This window comes from Primulina tabacum, chromosome 9, assembly GCF_025594145.1.
Source record: "Primulina tabacum isolate GXHZ01 chromosome 9, ASM2559414v2, whole genome shotgun sequence".
In the NCBI taxonomy this organism is placed as follows: domain Eukaryota; kingdom Viridiplantae; phylum Streptophyta; class Magnoliopsida; order Lamiales; family Gesneriaceae; genus Primulina; species Primulina tabacum.
This window is the reverse complement of record NC_134558.1, coordinates 2,382,053-2,402,667: the sequence shown is the minus strand read 5'-3', so window position 1 is coordinate 2,402,667 and position 20,615 is coordinate 2,382,053. Positions and strand designations below refer to the sequence as shown.

The window sequence follows — 20,615 nt, the reverse complement described above, 5'->3', positions numbered from 1 at the left end:
AAATAAAGAAAACACACGAGGGGGATATTCTCCGATAAATAAAAGACTCATGAGTATGATAACCAAAATAATTAAAAATAACCTTGAGAAAGTCATCTTCTTTTTTCTTCGAAAATTTGATGAAGAATAATTTTTAGAGAATAGGAGAAAGTTGGAGTGATTAAAAGAGTTTGTGAGATCATATTTATAGGGCAAAAACTAGCCGTTTTGTTACCGTTTATGACCGTTGGTGTACAAAAAAATAAATGTATGTATTTGTATAATTTTATGGAATAATATGGTGTATATAATATTAGTCATGTTTAAATAATTATGTATATCATATCACATTATTATAATGATGTGTCATAAGTTATTTTGTTTAAAAAATCTTATAGGCTTTTATACTTGTCGTTTCCCTTACCGGGAGTGTGGGATGTCGTCTTAACATCCTCCCAGGATTTATAACAAGTTTTTGAAAAATTTATTTTTATTATTTCTAATAATAACATTATATTATATATTAAATATATACACAATAAATAAATAACAGTAAAATAAATATTATTATTATTGTTACCTTTTTCTTCTGTTTGGAGCTTGGAAAAGTATGGAGGACTTTTAGAGCTTCGTGCTGATAACGTGTTGTGAAAAGTAAAAATTTATGGTAAAAAGTAAAAATCTCAAACTCTCAAAATTTACCAAACTACACACTTTATAATATTTTTCTCTCTACTCAATTGTGAATTTCTTCACAAATGAGAGATCTATTTATAGGAAATCTTTACAAATAATCTAAAAATAAAATACATCATTACCTACATCATCACACACAAATTTCTAATTTTACAACTCTTATTTTCAACATTCAAATATTCAACTATTACTTTTTCAACATTCAAATATTATTTTCAACAAGATATAGTAGAACTTTGATTTTTCGAAAAAAGAAAGATGGACCCACGATTTTCCCAATTATTAGTACGCAATCTCTGAAATGTTTTCCAAGAAACGGGGTTGGGCTACCATGTGATGAAGAAACGAAAATGCTTTTCAAAGTGGGCAAGCCGAAAGGTACTTTTCATGAACTGTTGTAGGTGGCTGTTCTATGCAAAGAGTTCCTGTATCTTCGAGCCAAAAGATTTGGGATAGATATTTGACAAAAACTTATGTGAGACAGTCTCACGTGTCGTATTTTGTAAGACAGATCTCTTATTTGAGTTATCCATGAAAAAATATTATTTTTTATGCTAAGAGTATTACTTTTTAATGTGAATATCGGTAGGGTTGACCTGTCTCACAGATAAAGATTCGTGAGACCATATCACAAGAGACCTACTCTAGACATTTATGACACCCATGTTCAAATCTTTCACGCGTTCATATCCAAACTTCATTTGTTTTACCTTCTAGGACACTAAATTTTTTGTTATTCTTTTATAAACGACCCTTCAAAATCGAAATCATAAATCTGCTTATGCTTGCAAATCATGCTAACTAAACTATACATAAGTGTTAAAATGAAAAGATATTTTATGATGTTTAAAATGAAACTATGAGATTTTATGATTTATGGTAAAGTTGTGCAATTTTTACTGTTAAAATGTTATTTTTGAAAAGTCATGATATTTTATTTTTTACTATGAAAAATGTTATTTTGCAAAAGTGGAAAGGAAATGATATTTTATGTTTTAAAAAAAAAAAATGAAAAATATTTCGAGGGATGTGAATTGACTGTGACAAAGAAGATATGTGGGAGATTCGTCTTAAGAAGGAACGGTGAACTTACAATTTGTGAGGGATCCGTTTTAAGAATGAACAGTGAACTTACAATTTTGTGAGGATGTCGTGAGGGAAAATGCCCCAGAGGGGGCTCGAAGATCGTATTTCCATGACGGAGCCTAGTGCCCATCCTCATGGGTCATGTGGAACTGAAGACTGATCAGTCGATCGAAGTATAAAAGCTAGTCACTTTCAAGGATCAAACGTCTCCCAAAATGGTAAAGGATTGAAGACTTTACGATTTTACGATTTTATGTAATATAATTCATTTATGCTGAAAATTATTTTAAATGGTTTATTTATGTTCAAAACTTATTTTAAATAAAAGTATGATTTTATTGCATGAGCTTGTATATGTATTACTTGTTATTCATGTTCAAAAATTATTTTAAATTAAAGTACGATTTTATTGCATGTGCTTGTATATGTATTACTTGTTATTTATGTTTAGAACGTGCTGAGTCATTAGACTCATTAGGTTTGAATGATGCAGGATTTGATGATATGAGGAGGCGCTGACGCTTGAGTGGATCGAGTGCGACAGTACACTCCAGATGGACATTTATTTTCCACACTAGCTTGTTAGATAAAAGATTTGAAGGATTATTGTTAATGATTTTATTAGGGATTTCATGCTTTATTTTATTGTCAGTTGATCTTTTCAAAATGTCAATGTAGGATTTTTGGTTAGTTGATGATTTAGAGGTTTTGGGCACTTGAGAATTCAATTGTTAATTTATTATGATATATGACAATATTAAGTTATTTTTATTAGTAATTTTCGAGTTTATGATTTATAAAGAGAAAAAAAAAATAGTGGACGTTTCATTTTTCTCTCTCTTTTTAAACCTTCCACAAGAAGAATGCTGACAAAATGGCTCTTTTTCGCGGGCCTGCAATATTCAGAACTGGATAGACCTAGTTGGAGATCGTTCAAATCCCATGTGTTTTAAAGAAAAATCATCAGTATTGCTCTAAACCCTACTCAGATCCACCATGTCCCCAGAGTTCTGCACTCTGTCAAACCAGAAGGCCTGGAACCTCTCTTGTTCGAATATGAGCTGGAATAGCCGTATAGGTTTAGAAAACAGTTGTTGCATATTAAAGCTTTCTTTCTTAAGAATTATTTGAGTTTATGGCTTCACATAAGCCCATTCTGATTCCACATCCTCGCCTTGATAATAGCAAATCAATATCAAACATTGAAACATGGGATTGTGTTGGGATGAAATTGCTCCTGAATCATTCAACAAGCATTATAAATTTAATCGAATGCTTAAAGAGAGTAGAAGAAAGAAAAACTTGGGGCTGATCTGCAATTTTTTCCATCCAAGACACTCTGCTTTTGTTCTTATAGTCTCATGTGCATCAACTATCTATCCAGAAGTTTCTGAGCCACAACAGATGCGTTACAACTTACACCCGTGTGGTACATGATGACCATGGGTTTAAGATAAAATGTTAAATTCTATAGAAAAGTTATTAGATACTATTAGATACAAAAACACACGTACACACACTAGAATAAACCCCTTCCCCTACTGTATAAAAATGCGACTTCTTCATTTTAATGAGTTAGTTGATTTTCGATCAATTCATTTACTTGTAATATGGTATCAGAGCACTAGTAATTGTGCGATTTATCTTTCTGCTCTCTAGCGTCGTCTTCCATGGCGAAGGGGAATCAAGCCAATAATCAAGCAGCTCAATCTTCTACTCTAATGTCTCGAAATCATGTTGAAGACTCTAGTAGTCCTTTCTATCTTCAAAATGGCGATCATCCAGGTCTAGTTTTGGTGTCTCACCAACTCACTGGTAACAATTTTAATACCTGGAATCGAGCTATGATTATGGCGTTAACCGCGAAGAACAAGCTAGGTTTTGTTGATCGCACAATCGTACAACCACCACCTGATGACTTGTTGTATGGTGCGTGGCTACGCTGCAACAGTATGGTCATCTCTTGGATACTCAATTCGGTTTCACGCGACATTGCGGATAGTCTGATGTATATTCCTACAGCGTCGGAAATGTGGATCGATCTCAGAGAGCGATTTCTTCAGAGCAACGCTCCGCGCATTTTTCAAATCAAAAAGCTACTCACGGATCTTCATCAAGGTTCAATGAATATTAGTGCTTATTACACTCGTCTGCGCACTCTTTGGGATGAGCTCAAGGATTTTCAACCTATAGCTCCTTGTCACTGTGGATCTATGAAACAACTTGTGAATTTCCAAAATCAGGAATGTGTACTTCAGTTTCTGATGGGACTCAATGATTCATATGCTCAGATCCGTGCACAAATTCTTATGATGGATCCCTTGCCTGTAATTTCCAAAGTGTTCTCCATGGTTATACAGGAAGAACGTCAATGCTCTATACATCAGAACTGGTCTCAAGTCACAGTAGTTCACTCTTCAAATGCAACTGCGGCAAGAAGTTCAAGTTCTTTTAATCTGAAGGGAGGTAAGTTTGACAAACAGAGTAGGAATGATAAGCTCATTTGTTCTCATTGTCAATACACAGGTCATACCGTGGATAAGTGTTACAAGCTTCATGGATTTCCTCCTGGTCATCCAAGGTTTCAGCAACAACAGTCACGTGGTCACATTAATGCTGTCAATGTTCCACACGATGGTGTTAATGTTTCATGTGCTGATACCTCTAACCAATCTACATCTCAGTTGGGTGATAGCTTAACTCCGAGCCAATGCCAGCAACTTCTTACTTTCCTTACTGCACAACTTCACCTTGGCTTTGTCTCTGCTCAGGCTCAGCAGCAAGAGGAACCTTCTGTATCATGCTTCCATGGTACTCTTCTTTCTTCTCCACACGTACACACTGTGAATTCAGAGTGGATCCTAGACACAGGAGCTACTCGTCATATTTGTTGCGCATTGTCATCATTCAAATCTTGTAAACCTTGTACTATATCTGTAAGACTACCAAATGGTGCCACAGTCGAGGCCACACACATTGGTGTGGTTCATTTGTCCTCTGTCCTTGTCTTGCAAGATGTTTTGCTAGTCCCTCAGTTTTACCTTAACCTTTTGTCTATCAGTTCACTTACTGCCCAGACTTATTGCTCAGTCTCCTTTGTTTCTAATTCTTGTTCTATACAGGATCCAGCAACCAAGAAAGTGATTGGGATGGGTAGACGCATTGGCAATCTATATGTCCTCACTGATTCCACAGCTATGTCCACATCAACAATTTGTAAAGTTTCTTCCAATAAAACAGATCTTTGGCACTTTAGAATGGGACATACATCCTTTACAAAACTTTCTGTTGTAGGTCACGAATTACATTTTCATCCCATAATCAATGATGTATCACATTGTTCTATTTGTCATATGTCCAAGCAAAAACGATTGCCTTGTACATCTATTGGCTCCATTTCTGAAGATACCTTTGATTTTGTTCACATAGATGTTTGGGGACCTTTTTCTCCTGTTAGTGTGGAAGGTTTTCGATATTTCTTGACTATTGTTGATGATCATAGTCGTTTTACTTGGGTTTATCTTTTAAAAACTAAGTCTGAAGCTATTACAGTTTTTCCCACTTTCTGTGAGCTTATTCATACTCAATTCAATAAGCCCATTAAAGCTGTACGTTCAGATAATGCCCCGGATTTGAACTTCTCCACATTTTTTCAGACCAAAGGCATTGTTCATTTCCATTCTTGTGTTCAACGACCTGAACAAAATTCAGTGGTTGAACGCAAACATCAACACATCTTGAACGTCGCAAGAGCACTTTATTTTCAATCTCATGTCTTTTATTGTATTGGGGAGATTGCATTCTTACAGCCATTTATTTGATCAATCGGACCCCTTCTCCTGTTCTTTCTCACAAGACCCCTTTTGAGTGTCTTTATCACAAAGCTCCTTCTTATTCTCACTTGAAGGTTTTTGGGTGTTTATGCTATGGGTCGACTCTCCTCACTCATCGCACAAATAAGTTTTTTCCTCGGGCAATTCGGTCTGTGTTTCTTGGTTATCCCCACGGTTACAAGGGATATAAACTCTTAGATCTTACTACTAACAACATTTATATATCTATTTTTCCCTGTAAAGATGATTCATTCTGTTCCAGTGATTCAAGCTTTTTTTTCGGACCAAGTGTTGCCTACTCATAAAGCTCTTGTCCCTCACACTCATCTCGATACTTCTAGTCCACCAACCAACAAGCAAACTCGTGTTCGTACCAAACCTGTGTATTTAACTGACTATCAATGTTACCTCCTTCCTTCTTCCACCACCAACAGCTCTACTGCTCAACCTCTTGTCTCCTATCTTGGGACTTCTCATCTCTCTCCTTCATATAAAGCTTTTGTTCATAACATTTCCTCTGTTTTTGAACCTCATCATTATTCTCAAGCTGCCTTGATTCCTGAGTGGCAACAAGCTATGGTTGAAGAGCTGCAGGCTCTGGAAAACAATGGGACCTGGACTGTGGTCTCTTTACCACCAGGGAAAACACCAGTTGGTTGTAGATGGGTTTACAAAGCCAAGTTTTTAGCTGATGGCACTTTACATCGATACAAAGCACGTTTGGTAGCCAAAGGTTATACACAACAAGAAGGGTTGGATTACCTTGAAACATTCTCACCGGTTGCTAAAATGGTCTCTGTTAAAGTCTTGTTAGCTCTCAGTGCTATACACAATTGGACATTGCTGCAGCTTGATGTAAATAATGCCTTTTTACACGGTGATTTAGATGAAGAGGTTTACATGTCTTTGCCTCTTGGTTATACAAAGCAGGGGGTGCCTTTACCATCTAATGTTGTCTGCAAGCTGCATAAGTCTCTGTATGGACTCAAGCAGGCGTCCAGGCAGTGGTTCTCTAAATTTTCCTCCACTCTATCAACTCTTGGTTTTGATCAATCATAGGCTGATCATTCGCTGTTTATTCGGACGCGTGGCAATGTTTTTCTTGCATTATTAGTTTATGTTGATGACATTGTGGTGGCTACCAATGAACCTAAAGAGGACTGAAGATCTCAGGTGTTTGTTGCACAATCATTTCGCACTCAAGGATTTGGGTACCTTGAAATATTTTCTAGGTATTGAAATTGCTAGATCTCCGCAAGGTATTTCCATGTTTCAACGACATTATACCCTTCAGTTACTGTCTGAGGCTGGTTATCTCGGGTGCAAACCACGCTCTACAACCATGGATCCTACCTTGAAATTATGTCAGGAGGCTGGAGATCTTCTCCCTGATCCTTAGGTGTATCGAAGATTGGTTGGACGGCTGTTATATCTCACAATCACTCGTCCTGATTTGTCCTTCTCAGTCACCAAGTTGAGTCAATTTATGTCCAGTCCACGGACCACCCATTTGCAAGCAGCTTATTCAGTTCTTCAATATTTGAAAGGAACTCTCGGACAAGGTTTGCTCTATAGCTCAAATTCTGAAATCCGATTAAACCTATTATGTGACTCGGATTGGGCAGCATGCTTGGATACTCGCCGTTCTACTAGTGGCTATTGTGTTTTTCTTGGTTCTTCGATGATTTCCTGGAAGGCTAAGAAACAGCATGTTGTTTCCCGCTCCTCTACTGAAGCAGAGTACCGTTCCATGGCAAATGCAACGTGTGAAGCAATCTGGATTATTTCCCTTCTACAAGACTTGGGAATTTGCATCGGCAAACCAGCTACCTTGTTTTGTGACAGCCAAGCTGCCATTCACATCACATCCTGTGGGGCCCTTAGCTCCTAATCGTTATTACAATGCAATCTGATTAGGGTTAACTAATTATAGCGGAAAACGAGTTTAAATTTCTTTACAATGAGCCCAAAATATCTCTTCTATAACTTAAATACTGAAAATAGTATTTAATCTCAAATCATAAAATATGTCCACACGTAATCAAAACCAATCACATACAAACAACTCATATCCTCGGGACATGCCCCGGTATATAGATACATATACATATATACTGGGAACAAGACATAAACATAAAACCTCAGCCCAAGCTGTGGCTCCCTCCAGAAGTACCCTCTCCGGTCTCCTGATATCCTGGAGTACCTGCCGTTGTCCACACACAAAGACAACAACAGCCCCCCTTGGGGGTGAGCAAAGCTCCGTATGGAACAACCAATCATATATACCACAAGTATCTAAACAATGATATATGGTATGCAATGCATGTATGTCGTGGAGGTATCAGGTCAAATGCCCATCCACTGAGCACATGTCAGAATCAATCGAATCGCTATCAAATCAATGCTCGAGATGGCACACCGGCCAATATGGGATACTCGTATAATAGCGTCGGCAAAGCACCATCAAATCCCAAATCTCATATCCAATCATATGGGGCCACAATTGTCTATGCTTTACGGGTCATATAATACCGGCATAGCGATTGTATTCACAAACCCCGGAATCCAATCAAATCATATCAGGGTATCCAAGGATCATAGCTCAACGTGCATGTCATGTATCGATGTATGCATAAAATGATGTGTGTTAACAAAACATTTATTTTATACACCGATATCTCAATCTCAATGTCATGTATGCCACATCAATCGACAAATAAGGCATATAGACACATAATCTCATTCCAATCAATCAAATCAATCTGATATATATCATATAATACAGATATCTGTCGTATGTTACCCGGTCGCAACATACCTCAATTCTTCGTTTCCAGTTGATGTAGCCTGAAGATATTGATATTACACTTTATCTACATCAATAACATACTCATTCCAATCTATAACATACTCCAAAATCATTAATATGAGTTTCAAATATCATTTGAAACTTCAAAAATTCATATCAAATCAAATTCATATCATAATTCAATTCCGACTTCGAATACAAGTTTCTTGTCGGTTATTCTACTACATATCAGAAATTCAACTTCAAATATAGGCTATTCCAGCACTTTGATATTTAGAGCTGCTGGAACTAGAAGAAAATTACCTCAGTCAGAAGCCCTCGACGCGACAATCACAAATATATAATTTGTTTCGCGTTTAGACAAGCATTTCGAAGTCGATTCGGACGAAAGATATTCGAATTCCCTCGTATTCTCTCGAAGCCTCTGAAATGAAATGAAGAAAATGAACAGGAAAAAATTGTTCTTATCTTCCCACCGCTCTCGCGCTCGGGCGGTAGAATTCTCGCGCCCGAGCGCGAGACATTCTGCCCCGAGTGTGAGTTGTGCCGCGCTCGGGCGGTCAAATATTACCGCTCGGGCGCGGAGTGTTCTGCCCAAACACAAATTTTACATACCCTGGCGCTCGGGCGGTCATTTTCTACCGCCCGGGCGCCACACGTTCTGTACAAATATAAATTTTTGTACTATACTGGCGTCCGGCTTTTCCACTCGAGCTCTTACAACGTCAATTCATATTCAATATTCATTTTCTCAATTTCATTGTCATGATATACATCATATACATAATCACATGACAATTTCATAATTATCGATAATCAACATGGGATTTACGATAATACGATACACGGTCCTTACATTTGTCCCCCTCTTAAAAGATTTCGTCCTCGAAATCTTAAACATCTCTATATACATAACATTGGCAAGCATATATATGTCACCAATTATAGTACATATCAAAACTAAAATCAGTAAACGGATCAGAATACATTGAATACAATGGAACATGTGGAATAGAATCAAATAAGTGCGGATATGATTCTCGCATCTTGCTCTCCAATTCCCACGTCGACTCTTCCACACCATGTCGTGTCCATTGTACTCGAACCAACGGAATCGATTTATTTCGCAATATCTTTTCCTTTCGATCCATAATGCGAACAGGTTGTTCAACATAGGAAAGAGAAGGATCCAGTTCAACCTCATCAGGTGCAAGTACATGTGATGGATCGGGTTCATATTTCCTCAACATAGAAACATGAAACACATCATGAATAGCAGATAGAGCTGGTGGCAATGCCAATCGATACGCAAGATCACCAACTCGATCCAGAATCTCGTATGGACCAACATAACGAGGAGATAGTTTCCCTCGCATGCCAAATCGAACAGTGCCTCTAAAGGGAGATATTTTCAAAAACACTTTGTCACCTTTCTGGAATTCCAAGGGTCGTATTCGTTTATTCGCATAACTCGTTTGACGATCCTGAGCAGCTTTCATCCGCTGCCGAATCAACTGAACCTTATCGTTCATTTCCTGTATTATTTCAGGTCCAGTCAATTGTCTCTCACCAATCTCATCCCAGAATAACGGTGATCTACATCGTCTCCCATATAGAGCTTCAAACGGTGTCATACCGATACTCGTCTGAAAGCTATTATTATAAGAAAATTCAACCAATGATAAGGCATCATGCCATCCCATTCTGAAGTCCATCACAATAGCACGCAACATATCCTCTAAAGTTTGAATCGTACGCTCAGTTTGGCCATCATTTTGAGGATGATAAGCAGTACTCATAGCCAAACGCGTACCCATCGCCTCCTGAAAACTACCCCAGAATTTAGAAGCAAATCTGGGATCACGATCAGATACAATCAAGACTGGCACAACATGCAGTCTCACAACATTCTCAATGTATAAACGGGCCATTCTCTTATAAGGATAAGTCCGTTCATACGGAATAAAATGCGCAGATTTGGAAAGTCGATCAATAATCACCCAAATAGCATCACAGCCCTTGGGCGAACGAGGTAAATGAGTCACAAAATCCATTGCAATATGTTCCCAATTCCATTTCGGGATTTCAAGACTATGGAACAATCTTCCCGGTTTCATTCTCTCGACTTTTACTTGCTGGCAGACAAGACATTTCGAAATAAACTCAGCAATGTCCTTCTTCATACGTTTCCACCAGAATTGAGGTCTCAATGTCAAATACATCTTCCGACCTCCAGGGTGAATACTGTATTTGCTACAAGTGCTTCTCGAAGAAGGTCAAATTTCAAATCAGAATCATCAGGAACTACCAGCCGGCCATTAAGTCGTAAAGAACCATCAGAAGAAATTTGAAATCCAGACTGATGTCCTGCAAGTTCTATCGACTTTTGGATCTGAGCATCGCTTCGTTGGGCCTTTCGTATTTTTGATATCAAGTTCGGCTCAATTTGCAATGTTGAGACAGTGACAGAATTCCAAGTCGAGTGAAAAGTCCAACCAGAAGTACATATATCTTCATGTACCTTGGCGACACAAACAGATGCTAAAACAGAATCATGAACTTTCCGGCTCAGGGCATCCGCAGTAACATTCACCGATCCAGGGTGATATTGAATCTCACAATCAAAATCCTTCAGGAGATCCATCCACCTGCGTTGCCTCATATTCAAATCAGATTGAGAAAAGAGATATTTCAGACTCTTATGGTCCGAATAGATAACAAACTTTTCTCCGTAAAAGTAATGGCGCCAAATTTTCAAAGCAAACACAATGGCAGCCAATTCGAGATCATGAACAGGATAACGTGTTTCATGAGATTTCAATTGACGAGACGCATAAGCAACCACTTTGCCGTGTTACATCAGAACACAGCCCAAACCTTTACCAGACGCATCTGTACACACCACAAATCCTCCGGTACCTGAGGGAATAGTAAGCACAGGTGCTGTGGTCAATCTCGTCTTCAATTCGAGAAAGCTAGCTTCACATTCATCTGACCAAATGAATCGCTGATTCTTCATGTGTCAGTTGAGTAATAGGTTTAGCTATTTTCGAAAATCCCTCGATAAAACGTCGATAATATCCCGCTAAACCAATGAAGCTACGGATCTCAGGAACATTCGTAGGTCTCGGCCAATTCAATACAGCTTCGACCTTCGCAGGATCAACAGATATGCCATGTCTCGAAATGATGTGGCCCAGAAATACCACTTTGTCCATCCAGAATTCACATTTGGACAATTTAGCATACAAATGACTAGTACGAAGAGTTTGAAGTATCAGTCTCAGATGTTCAGCATGCTCCTTTTTCGATTTCGAATATACCAGAATATCATCAATAAACACAATAACGAATCGGTCAAGATAATCTAGGAAGACACGATTCATTAAATCCATAAAAATAGCAGGAGCATTCGTGAGACCAAAAGACATAACCAAGAATTCATAGTGGCCATACCTCGTACGAAAAGCAGTCTTGGGCACATCTTCATCTCGAACACGTACTTGATGATACCCAGAACGAAGATCAATCTTCGAGTAAACAGAAGTACCCTGAAGCTGATCAAACAAATTATCAATACGAGGAAGTGGGTACTTGTTTTTCACAGTAGCCCGATTCAGTTGCCTATAATCGATACACATTCGCATAGTACCATCTTTCTTTCGAACAAATAAAACTGGAGCTCCCCAAGGTGATACACTCGGTCGAATATACCCCTTATCGAGAAGATCCTGCAATTGTTCTTTCAATTCTTTCAATTCCAATGGTGCCATGCAATAGGGAGCTTTAGAAATAGGCGCAGTCCCCGGCACAAGATCAATACTAAACTCAACTTCTCGATGAGGAGTAAAATCAGGAATCTCATCGGGAAATACATCCGGGAATTCTTTCGCAACAGGAATCTCAGATAAAGAAGACTCCTTCTTCGAAATATCAATAGCGTAGATAAGATAACCCTCATCTCCGCTAGTCAGCAATCGGGACATTTCCAAGGAAGATACCAATGGAATTTTGGCTTGGGAACCATTGCCATAAAAATTCCACTTGGGTCCATCAATCGGTCGAAATCGAACCACTCCATGACAACAATCAACAGTAGCTCGATTTGTTGTCAAGATATCCATGCCAACAATACAATCAAAGTCGTGCATTGGGAGGACAATCAAATTCAGAAATACCACATTATCCTCATATATCAATACACAATTATGCACAACTTTCTCAAACAAAATAATCTTCCCTGCTGGCGTGGCTATCGACAAAGTATCATACAACGGGGTACACTCAATATCGTGAGATGCAACAAATGCATGAGATATGAATGAATGAGATGCTCCTGTATCAAATAAAACACGTGCAGGATAATCGCAAAGCGTGCAAATACCTGCAATCACGCCTCCAGGAGCTTCTCTCGCCTGATCCTCAGTCATGGCGTACACTCTCACTTGGGGAGGAACTTGGGCACTCTGACCACCCGGTCCTCGATATCGTGGGACACTTGACTTGCTGAAAAGATGGAACAGGAACAGCAGGTCTCATCATAGTACTAGGGCCACCTCTAAATCCTGGCTGGGGTTGAGCAGAAGTCGTACCCCTGTTCGGACATACTCGATTGAAATGACCTTCCTGCCCACATTGATAACAAGTACCAGACATACCTCGACACTGCTCGATAGTATGTTTACCTCCACAATGACTACAGTAGGGAGCAATCACAAGACTCCCTCGCTGTGATCCACTCGAACTCGAAGAAGACGAAGAAACAGAACCAGTCTTCTTGAACTTCTTACCTCTCGGCCGCAAAGTAGGCTGCTGAGCTGACACCGGAGGTGGAGGAGTATACTGTGGACCTCCTCTCCTAAGTCCAGCCTCGGCTGCCTTGGCTCGTTCAACTGCCTCTGCGTAGCTGGTAGGCAATCCAGAAACAACATAAGTATATAAAGCAGGATGTAATCCATTTACAAACCTGTTATATTTTGCCCTCGCATTCCCAGCTACGTGAGGTGCATACTTCAACAGAGTACAAAATTTCGAAGCATATTCTGCAACAGTCATCGTTCCCTGCTGCAGACTATTGAATTCATTCTCCTGAGCAGTATAATAAGAAGTAGGGGAATACTGCTCCAAAAACTGGGCCTTGAAGACATCTCAAGTGACTTCAATCCCGGCTTCTTTCAATCCAATCTCAGCGGCTTCCCACCAAGATTTAGCTCGGTCTTTCAGCTGATACAAAGCTAGTTTCAGTCTCCGAGCCTTGGAATACTCAACAATATTAAACAAATGCTTTATATCCTTCAGCCAGGCCTTAGCTCTTTCAGCACTCTCAGTGCCAAAGAACCTCGGTGGTTTTAGATCCTGGAATCGAGCCATCACAACATCGATGGACAATCCTTCAAATTGTCCAACAATCCTCTTAGTACTGCTACTTGCAATTTCATTTGTGGGATCCATCTACAAATCAAATGATGAATATCACAAATCAATATCAATCTCATAATATCATCATCTCATATCATCAATCTCATCAGATACTTACTCGAATCAAATCAAGTAGGAGCAAGTAATACAAATAAATCAAACACATGCGCACAATTCATTCGTGCCTATTCACGTGTATACAAGACTCAATAGAGCATTCCCAGCTAGGCTCTGATACCATCTAGTGTGGGGCCCTTAGCTCCTAATCGTTATTACAATGCAATCTGATTAGGGTTAACTAATTACAGCGGAAAACGAGTTTAAAATTTCTTTACAATGAGCCCAAAATATCTCTTCTATAACTTAAATATTGAAAATAGTATTTAATCTCAAATCATAAAACATGCCCACACGTAATCAAAACCAATCACAAACAAACAACTCATATCCTCGGGACATGCCCCGGTATATAGATACATATACATATATACTGGGAACAAGACATAAACATAAAACATCAGCCCAAGCTGTGGCTCCCTCCAGAAGTACCATCTCCGGTCTCCTGATATCCTGGAGTACCTGCCATTGTCCACAGACAAAGACAACAACAGCCCCCCTTGGGGTGAGCAAAGCTCCTTATGGAACAACCAATCATATATACCACAAGTATCTAAACAATGATATATGGTATGCAATGCATGTATGTCGTGGAGGTATCAGGTCAAATGCCCATCCACTGAGCACATGTCAGAATCAATCGAATCGCTATCAAATCAATGCTCGAGCTGGCACACCGGCCAATATGGGATACTCGTATAATAGCGTCGGCAAAGCGCCATCAAATCCCAAATCTCATATCCAATCATATGGGGCCACAATTGTCTATGCTTTACGGGTCATATAATACCGGCATAGCGATTGTGTTCACAAACCCCGGAATCCAATCAAATCATATCAGGGTATCCAAGGATCATAGCTCAACGTGCATGTCATGTATCGATGTATGCATAAAATGATGTGTGTTAACAAAACATTTATTTATACACCTATATCTCAATCTCAATGTCATGTATGCCACATCAATCGACAAATAAGGCATATAGACACATAATCTCATTCCAATCAATCAAATCAATCCGACATATATCATATAATACAGATACCTGTCGTATGTTACCCGGTCGCAACATACCTCAATTCTTCGTTTCCAGTTGATGTAGCCTGAAGATATTGATATTACACTTTATCTACATCAATAACATACTCATTCCAATCAATAACATACTCCAAAATCATTAATATGAGTTTCAAATATCATTTGAAACTTCAAAAATTCATATCAAATCAAATTCATATCATAATTCAATTCCGACTTCGAATACAAGTTTCTTGTCGGTTATTCTACTACATATCAGAAATTCAAATTCAAATACAGGCTATTCCAGCACTTTGATATTTAGAGCTGCTGGAACTAGAAGAAAATTACCTCAGTCAGAAGCCCTCGACGCGACAATCACAAATATATAACTTGTTTCGCGTTTAGACAGCGTTTCGAAGTCGATTCGGACGAAAGAAATTCGAATTCCCTCGTATTCTCTCGAAGCCTCTGAAATGAAATGAAGAAAACGAACGGCAAAAATTGTTCTTATCTTCCCACCGCTCTCGCGCTCAGGCGGTAGAATTCTCGCGCCCGAGCGCGAGACATTCTGCCCCGAGTGTGAGTTGTGCCGCGCTCGGGCGGTCAAATATTACCACTCGGGCGCGGAGTGTTCTGCCCGTACACAAATTTTACATACCCTGGGGCTCGGGCGGTCATTTTCTACCGCCCGGGCGCCACACGTTCTGTACAAATATAAATTTTTGTACTATACTGGCGTCCGGCTTTTCCACTCGAGCTCTTACAACGTCAATTCATATTCAATATTCATTTTCTCAATTTCATTGTCATGATATACATCATATACATAATCACGTGACAATTTCATAATTATCGATAATCAACATGGGATTTGCGATAATACGATACACGGTCCTTACACATCCAATCCGGTCTTTAATGAGCGTACGAAACATATTGAACTGGATTGTCATCTTGTTCGTGAAAAGCTCCGAGCTGGTAGCCTCAAACTTCTGCATGTTTCCTCCAGCAACCAATTGGCCGATTTGTTCACAAAGCCTCTACTTCCAGCTCGTTTTCATTTGTTACTCTCCAAGATGGGTGTCCATAATATCCACTCTCCATCTTGAGGGGGCGTATGAAATACTATTAGATACAAAAACACACGTACACACCACACGTACACACACTAAAATAAACGCCTTCCCCTAATGTATAAAAACGCGACTGCTTCATTTTAATGAGTTATTTGATTTTCGATCAATTCATTTACTTGTAATAAAAGTAGTCTTTTTGAAATTCTAATTTTATGTTCGGACATCTTAAATAATCATAGCTAAGTTTTGAAAATTTACACTGGCTTTAATGAATTGTCAAGTCTTGGATATTTAAATAAAGATTCAATGTTCAGTCAAAGAAAGAAATGGCTTTATTCTTTTCTGAATACGTGAATTGATGCTGAAAATAAGTAAATTAGAGATTTCTTATGTTTAATAAAATATTGTAATTGGAAAGTTTCAAACAGTAACGATTAATTAATTATAATACATGTCAGTCTAAGCCACTCATCGAGGGCCTTAATATACAATAGAGGTAGAAATATATATTTACTTTGAACCTTGTAGAATATGTTTGGCTTCAATTTGAGAATTTTTTTTTAAAAAAAATATACATATAAAATATCAATAATATTTTAGTCTCCAACAATTTATGAACAAATAAAAAAATAACTTGGGTTAAAAGTATATTCATAATTTCATATTCATTTACGTGTATAAGTTTAGCTTGAGTAAGGAATAATTTGTGATTCATTTGAAACTCAAGTGTCTGTCAATATAATATTTTATGAAAACAATTATACTTTTTGTTTGGAAAGACATCGAATCGTAGTGTTCCAATTTTGGATGTTAATCAAGATTTTGTGGTGTTCTGGTTATAATTTTTGTATTTGGAATAAGCCTATATCCATGATTTATTCGAAGATATCAAGTATTTGTCGTTTTACTAAAAATTATAATTATTGACAACAAACTAGTAATATAATTCTAATCTTTTAAATAATATACCTACATAAGATGCATAACAACATCTCTCTTCCCAATAACCATTTCCTTGCAATCCACGTGAAACGAATATGCGATCGACTCTAATATTAATTGTAAGATCAAGTGTTTGACGTTTTACTGCAAACTATAAATAGTAATTGTTGGAGTATGTCTCACAAAGAGTTGGATCACTCAATGTAAATACAGAAGGACAAGAAACCTATCATAGTTGGACTCAGTAACTGATAGGGAATCACAAGAATTCTTCGGCTGCAAGGACTCCTAGCTGGCAAGTGGCTGAGATAAACACAACAGCTCGACAAACGGATTTGATGATAATGAGCAAATCTTGATAAACACATCATGGGAAAGAATCCAGGTGGCTGTGGGAACTAAAGCCGAGAGTTATAAAAGAGAGACAATAATATATTCTTGTACACTTTTCTTCTGCAAAACTTGTCAAGAACCATTAAAGGTGACATCAATAAAAGGCTTGGTTATTCTCCCGTGGATGTAGGTCTTCGACCGAACCACGTAAATTCGTTTGTGTCTTGTTACAAATATATTTGTTCGTAGCATTTGATTCATAGTGACCGATCACGTTTAACTTCGATATTCGGTTTGAAGTTCTAGTGTTCGTTCTTAACAAACAATCAAGTTGAAATCCAGATTTCTTACCAGAGGAATCGAACCTTATTCATAACAATTGGCGCCGTCCGTGGGAAGTGAAATTCACAATGGGCTCGATGAAATATGATATCGAAAAGTTTACTGGAAGAAGCGACTTCGGATTGTGGAGAATTAAGATGCGAGGAATTCTGATTCAGCAAGGACTCATCGAAGCATTAAACAGAGATGATGGATCAACTGGTTCAAGCAAGGTTGATGGAACTGAAGACAGAAAAGTGAAGACCGAGATAATAGAAAAGGCACAAAGTGCTATAATTCTATGTCTCGGGGACAAACCTCCGCGGGAAGTATCCAAAGAAACAACAGCAGCAGGGATGTGGCTCAAACTCGAAAGTCTTTATATGACTAAGTCCTTGGCAAACAGATTATACATGAAACAACGGCTTTATTCATTCAAGATTCGAGAAGAAAAGAGTCTAGTCGATCAGATCGATGAATTTATAAAGATTTTGGATGATCTCGAGAATATTGAAGTTAAACTGGAAGAGGAAGACAAGGCATTAATCCTGTTGAATGCTCTCCCAAAATTTTATGAAAATTTCAGAGATGACATGCTTTATGGCAGAGAACAAACAATATCTTTAGAAGAAGTCCAATCAGCCATACAATCAAAGGAACTACAAAAGAAACTGAACAACAGCGGAGAATCACATGGAGAAACTTTGATTGCACGGGGAAGGACAGAAAAGAGGACCAACAAAGGAACAAAAGGCAGAACTCGGTCAAAGAGCAGAGGAGTGTATAAGTGCTTTCATTGTCACAAAGAAAGGCATTTTAAAAGGGATTGCCCTGACAGGAAGAAAAGAACACAAGACAGACCCTTGAACGATGGAGAAGCAGCAGTAGCCTCAGATGGATATGACTCAGCTGAAGTACTAGCCATAGCTGAACATGAATCCACTAAAGAATGGATCCTGGACACAGGCTGCACATTCCACATGTGTCCTTCTAAATCTTGGTTTGAGAAACTTGAAGAATCAGATCAAGGACTCGTTCTTCTGGGAAATGACAAATCATGCAAAGTCAAAGGAATAAGCACAAGCCTCGATGATACAAAGCAAACAAGACACATCCAAGTTGTGGCATTTAAGGCTTGGACATGTGAGTGAAAGAGGCTTAACTGAACTGTCAAGACAGAATCTGCTGGGTGGAGAAAAGATTCAAGGCCTAGAATCTTGTGAGTACTGCATACTGGGGAAAGCTAAAAGAGTTCAGTTTGGGGTCGGAAAACATAATACAACTCAACCTCTTGAATATGTCCATTCTGACTTATGGGGACCCTCTAAAACTACAACACACGGAGGGGGAAGATACTTCATGACAATAATAGATGACTACTCAAGAAGAGTGTGGGTCTATATATTGAAATCCAAGAATGAAGCATACATTAAGTTCAAGGAATGGTTACTGTCAGTCGAAAATAAACTGGACAAGAAACTTAAATATCTAAGAACTGACAATGGGTTGGAGTATTTGTCAGAGCAATTTAAGGATTTATGCAGGCAGAAAGGCATTACAAGACACATGACAATAGCAGGAACTCCACAACAAAATGGCCTGGCTGAACGTATGAACAGTACAATACTTGAAAGAGTTAGAGCCATGATATTGAATGCTGGCTTACCAAAAACTTTCTGGGGTGAGGCAGTCACCACTGCCTGTTATCTAATCAATAGGTGTCCATCAAGTGCCTTAAACTTCAAGACCCCTATGGAACTCTGGAAACGATCTCCTACAGATTATTCAAACTTGAGAGTATTTTGGATGCTTAGCATATGCGCATGTAAAACAAGATAAATTGGATGCGAGGGCTCTTAGGTGTATTTTTATCGGATATCTAGAAGGTGTAAAGGGCTATAAATTCTGGAATCTCGAGCCCACAGGATCTCGATGCTTTAACTCAAGGGACATAATATTTGATGAATCCAAAATGGGATACACCTACAGAACCAAAATTCCTTGACATAAGGAATGAATGACTCAGGCTTACAAATTGAGGTGGAGAATCAAAGAGAGGAAAAGAAGCAAGAAGCTGAAAAACATCATGAAGATGATAATGATCAAAGCAACATAGAACAAAAAGGACAATCAGAAGGAAAAGACAATAGTTACATGTTTGATAGGGATCGAGTAAGGAGAGAAATAAGACCACCACAAAGATTTGCACAAGCTGATATAGTCTCATATGCACTCGCAATAGCAGAACAGGTGGAGCACTCAGAACCAACCTCATACAAGGAAGCCATCACTACCAAGGAAAAGGATAAATGGCTTGATGCAATGAACGAAGAGATTGGTTCACTAAAGAAGAACAACACTTGGCAGCTAGTAAACAAACCACATGGTCAAAGAGTTGTTGGATGCAAGTGGATTTTTAAAGTAAAAGAAGTCTCTTCCACTGTCACACCAACTAGATTCAAGGCTAGGCTTGTAGCAAAGAGATTCACGCAAATAGAAGGTGTGGATTTTCATGAAATATACTCACCTGTTGTGAAACACTGCTCGATAAGGATAATGCTTGCATTAGTCACACATATGGACCTTGAACTCGAGCAACTCGATGTAAAGACTGCGTTTCTTCATGGAGAACTCGAAGAAACCATTTTTATGGAACAACTGGAGGGTTACATAAAAACTAGAGATGAGAATAAAGTATGTTTGCTGAAGAAGTCATTGTACGGCTTGAAACAGAGTCCCAGACAATGGTACAAACGATTTGATGAATTCATGACTCGAATATCCTTCACAAAAAGTAAATTTGACAGCTGCGTATACATAAAGAAGGTGGACAACAAAATAAGAACTCTTCTATTATTATATGTAGACGACATGCTAATTGCTGGCAAAGAAGAGCTTATAACTCTTAAAGGCATGTTACGTTCTGAATTCGAAATGAAGGAACTGGGGGAAGCAAAGAGGATATTGGGTATGCAGATCAAAAG

General features: G+C 38.5%; 2 protein-coding genes across 2 annotated transcripts; both read left to right on the top strand.

Moving 5' to 3' along the window:
• The first annotated feature begins 3,297 nt into the window (after nucleotides 1-3,297).
• LOC142504618 (uncharacterized) lies at nucleotides 3,298-5,000 on the top strand. Its single transcript, XM_075617485.1, has 2 exons — nucleotides 3,298-4,572; nucleotides 4,884-5,000. Exons 1-2 carry the CDS (start codon nucleotides 3,432-3,434, stop codon nucleotides 4,916-4,918), a joined length of 1,176 nt encoding a protein of 391 aa, XP_075473600.1. The 5' UTR covers nucleotides 3,298-3,431; the 3' UTR covers nucleotides 4,919-5,000.
• Nucleotides 5,001-6,738: 1,738 nt separating this feature from the next.
• LOC142556851 (secreted RxLR effector protein 161-like) lies at nucleotides 6,739-7,485 on the top strand. Its single transcript, XM_075668351.1, has 2 exons — nucleotides 6,739-6,853; nucleotides 7,061-7,485. The coding sequence occupies exons 1-2, from the start codon at nucleotides 6,739-6,741 to the stop codon at nucleotides 7,483-7,485; spliced, it is 540 nt and encodes a 179-aa protein (XP_075524466.1).
• The last annotated feature ends 13,130 nt before the right edge of the window (nucleotides 7,486-20,615 follow it).

Excerpts from the sequence above, each read along its gene's own strand:
- LOC142556851 (XM_075668351.1), top strand. The coding sequence starts at position 6,739 with ATGAACCTAAAGAGGACTGAAGATCTCAGGTGTTTGTTGCACAATCAT. Across the intron at positions 6,854-7,060 it reads AATTGCTAGATCTCCGCAAG|TCACCAAGTTGAGTCAATTT; the intron begins GTATTTCCATGT and ends TGTCCTTCTCAG.
- LOC142504618 (XM_075617485.1), top strand. The coding sequence starts at position 3,432 with ATGGCGAAGGGGAATCAAGCCAATAATCAAGCAGCTCAATCTTCTACT. Across the intron at positions 4,573-4,883 it reads TTCTGTATCATGCTTCCATG|GATCCAGCAACCAAGAAAGT; the intron begins GTACTCTTCTTT and ends TGTTCTATACAG.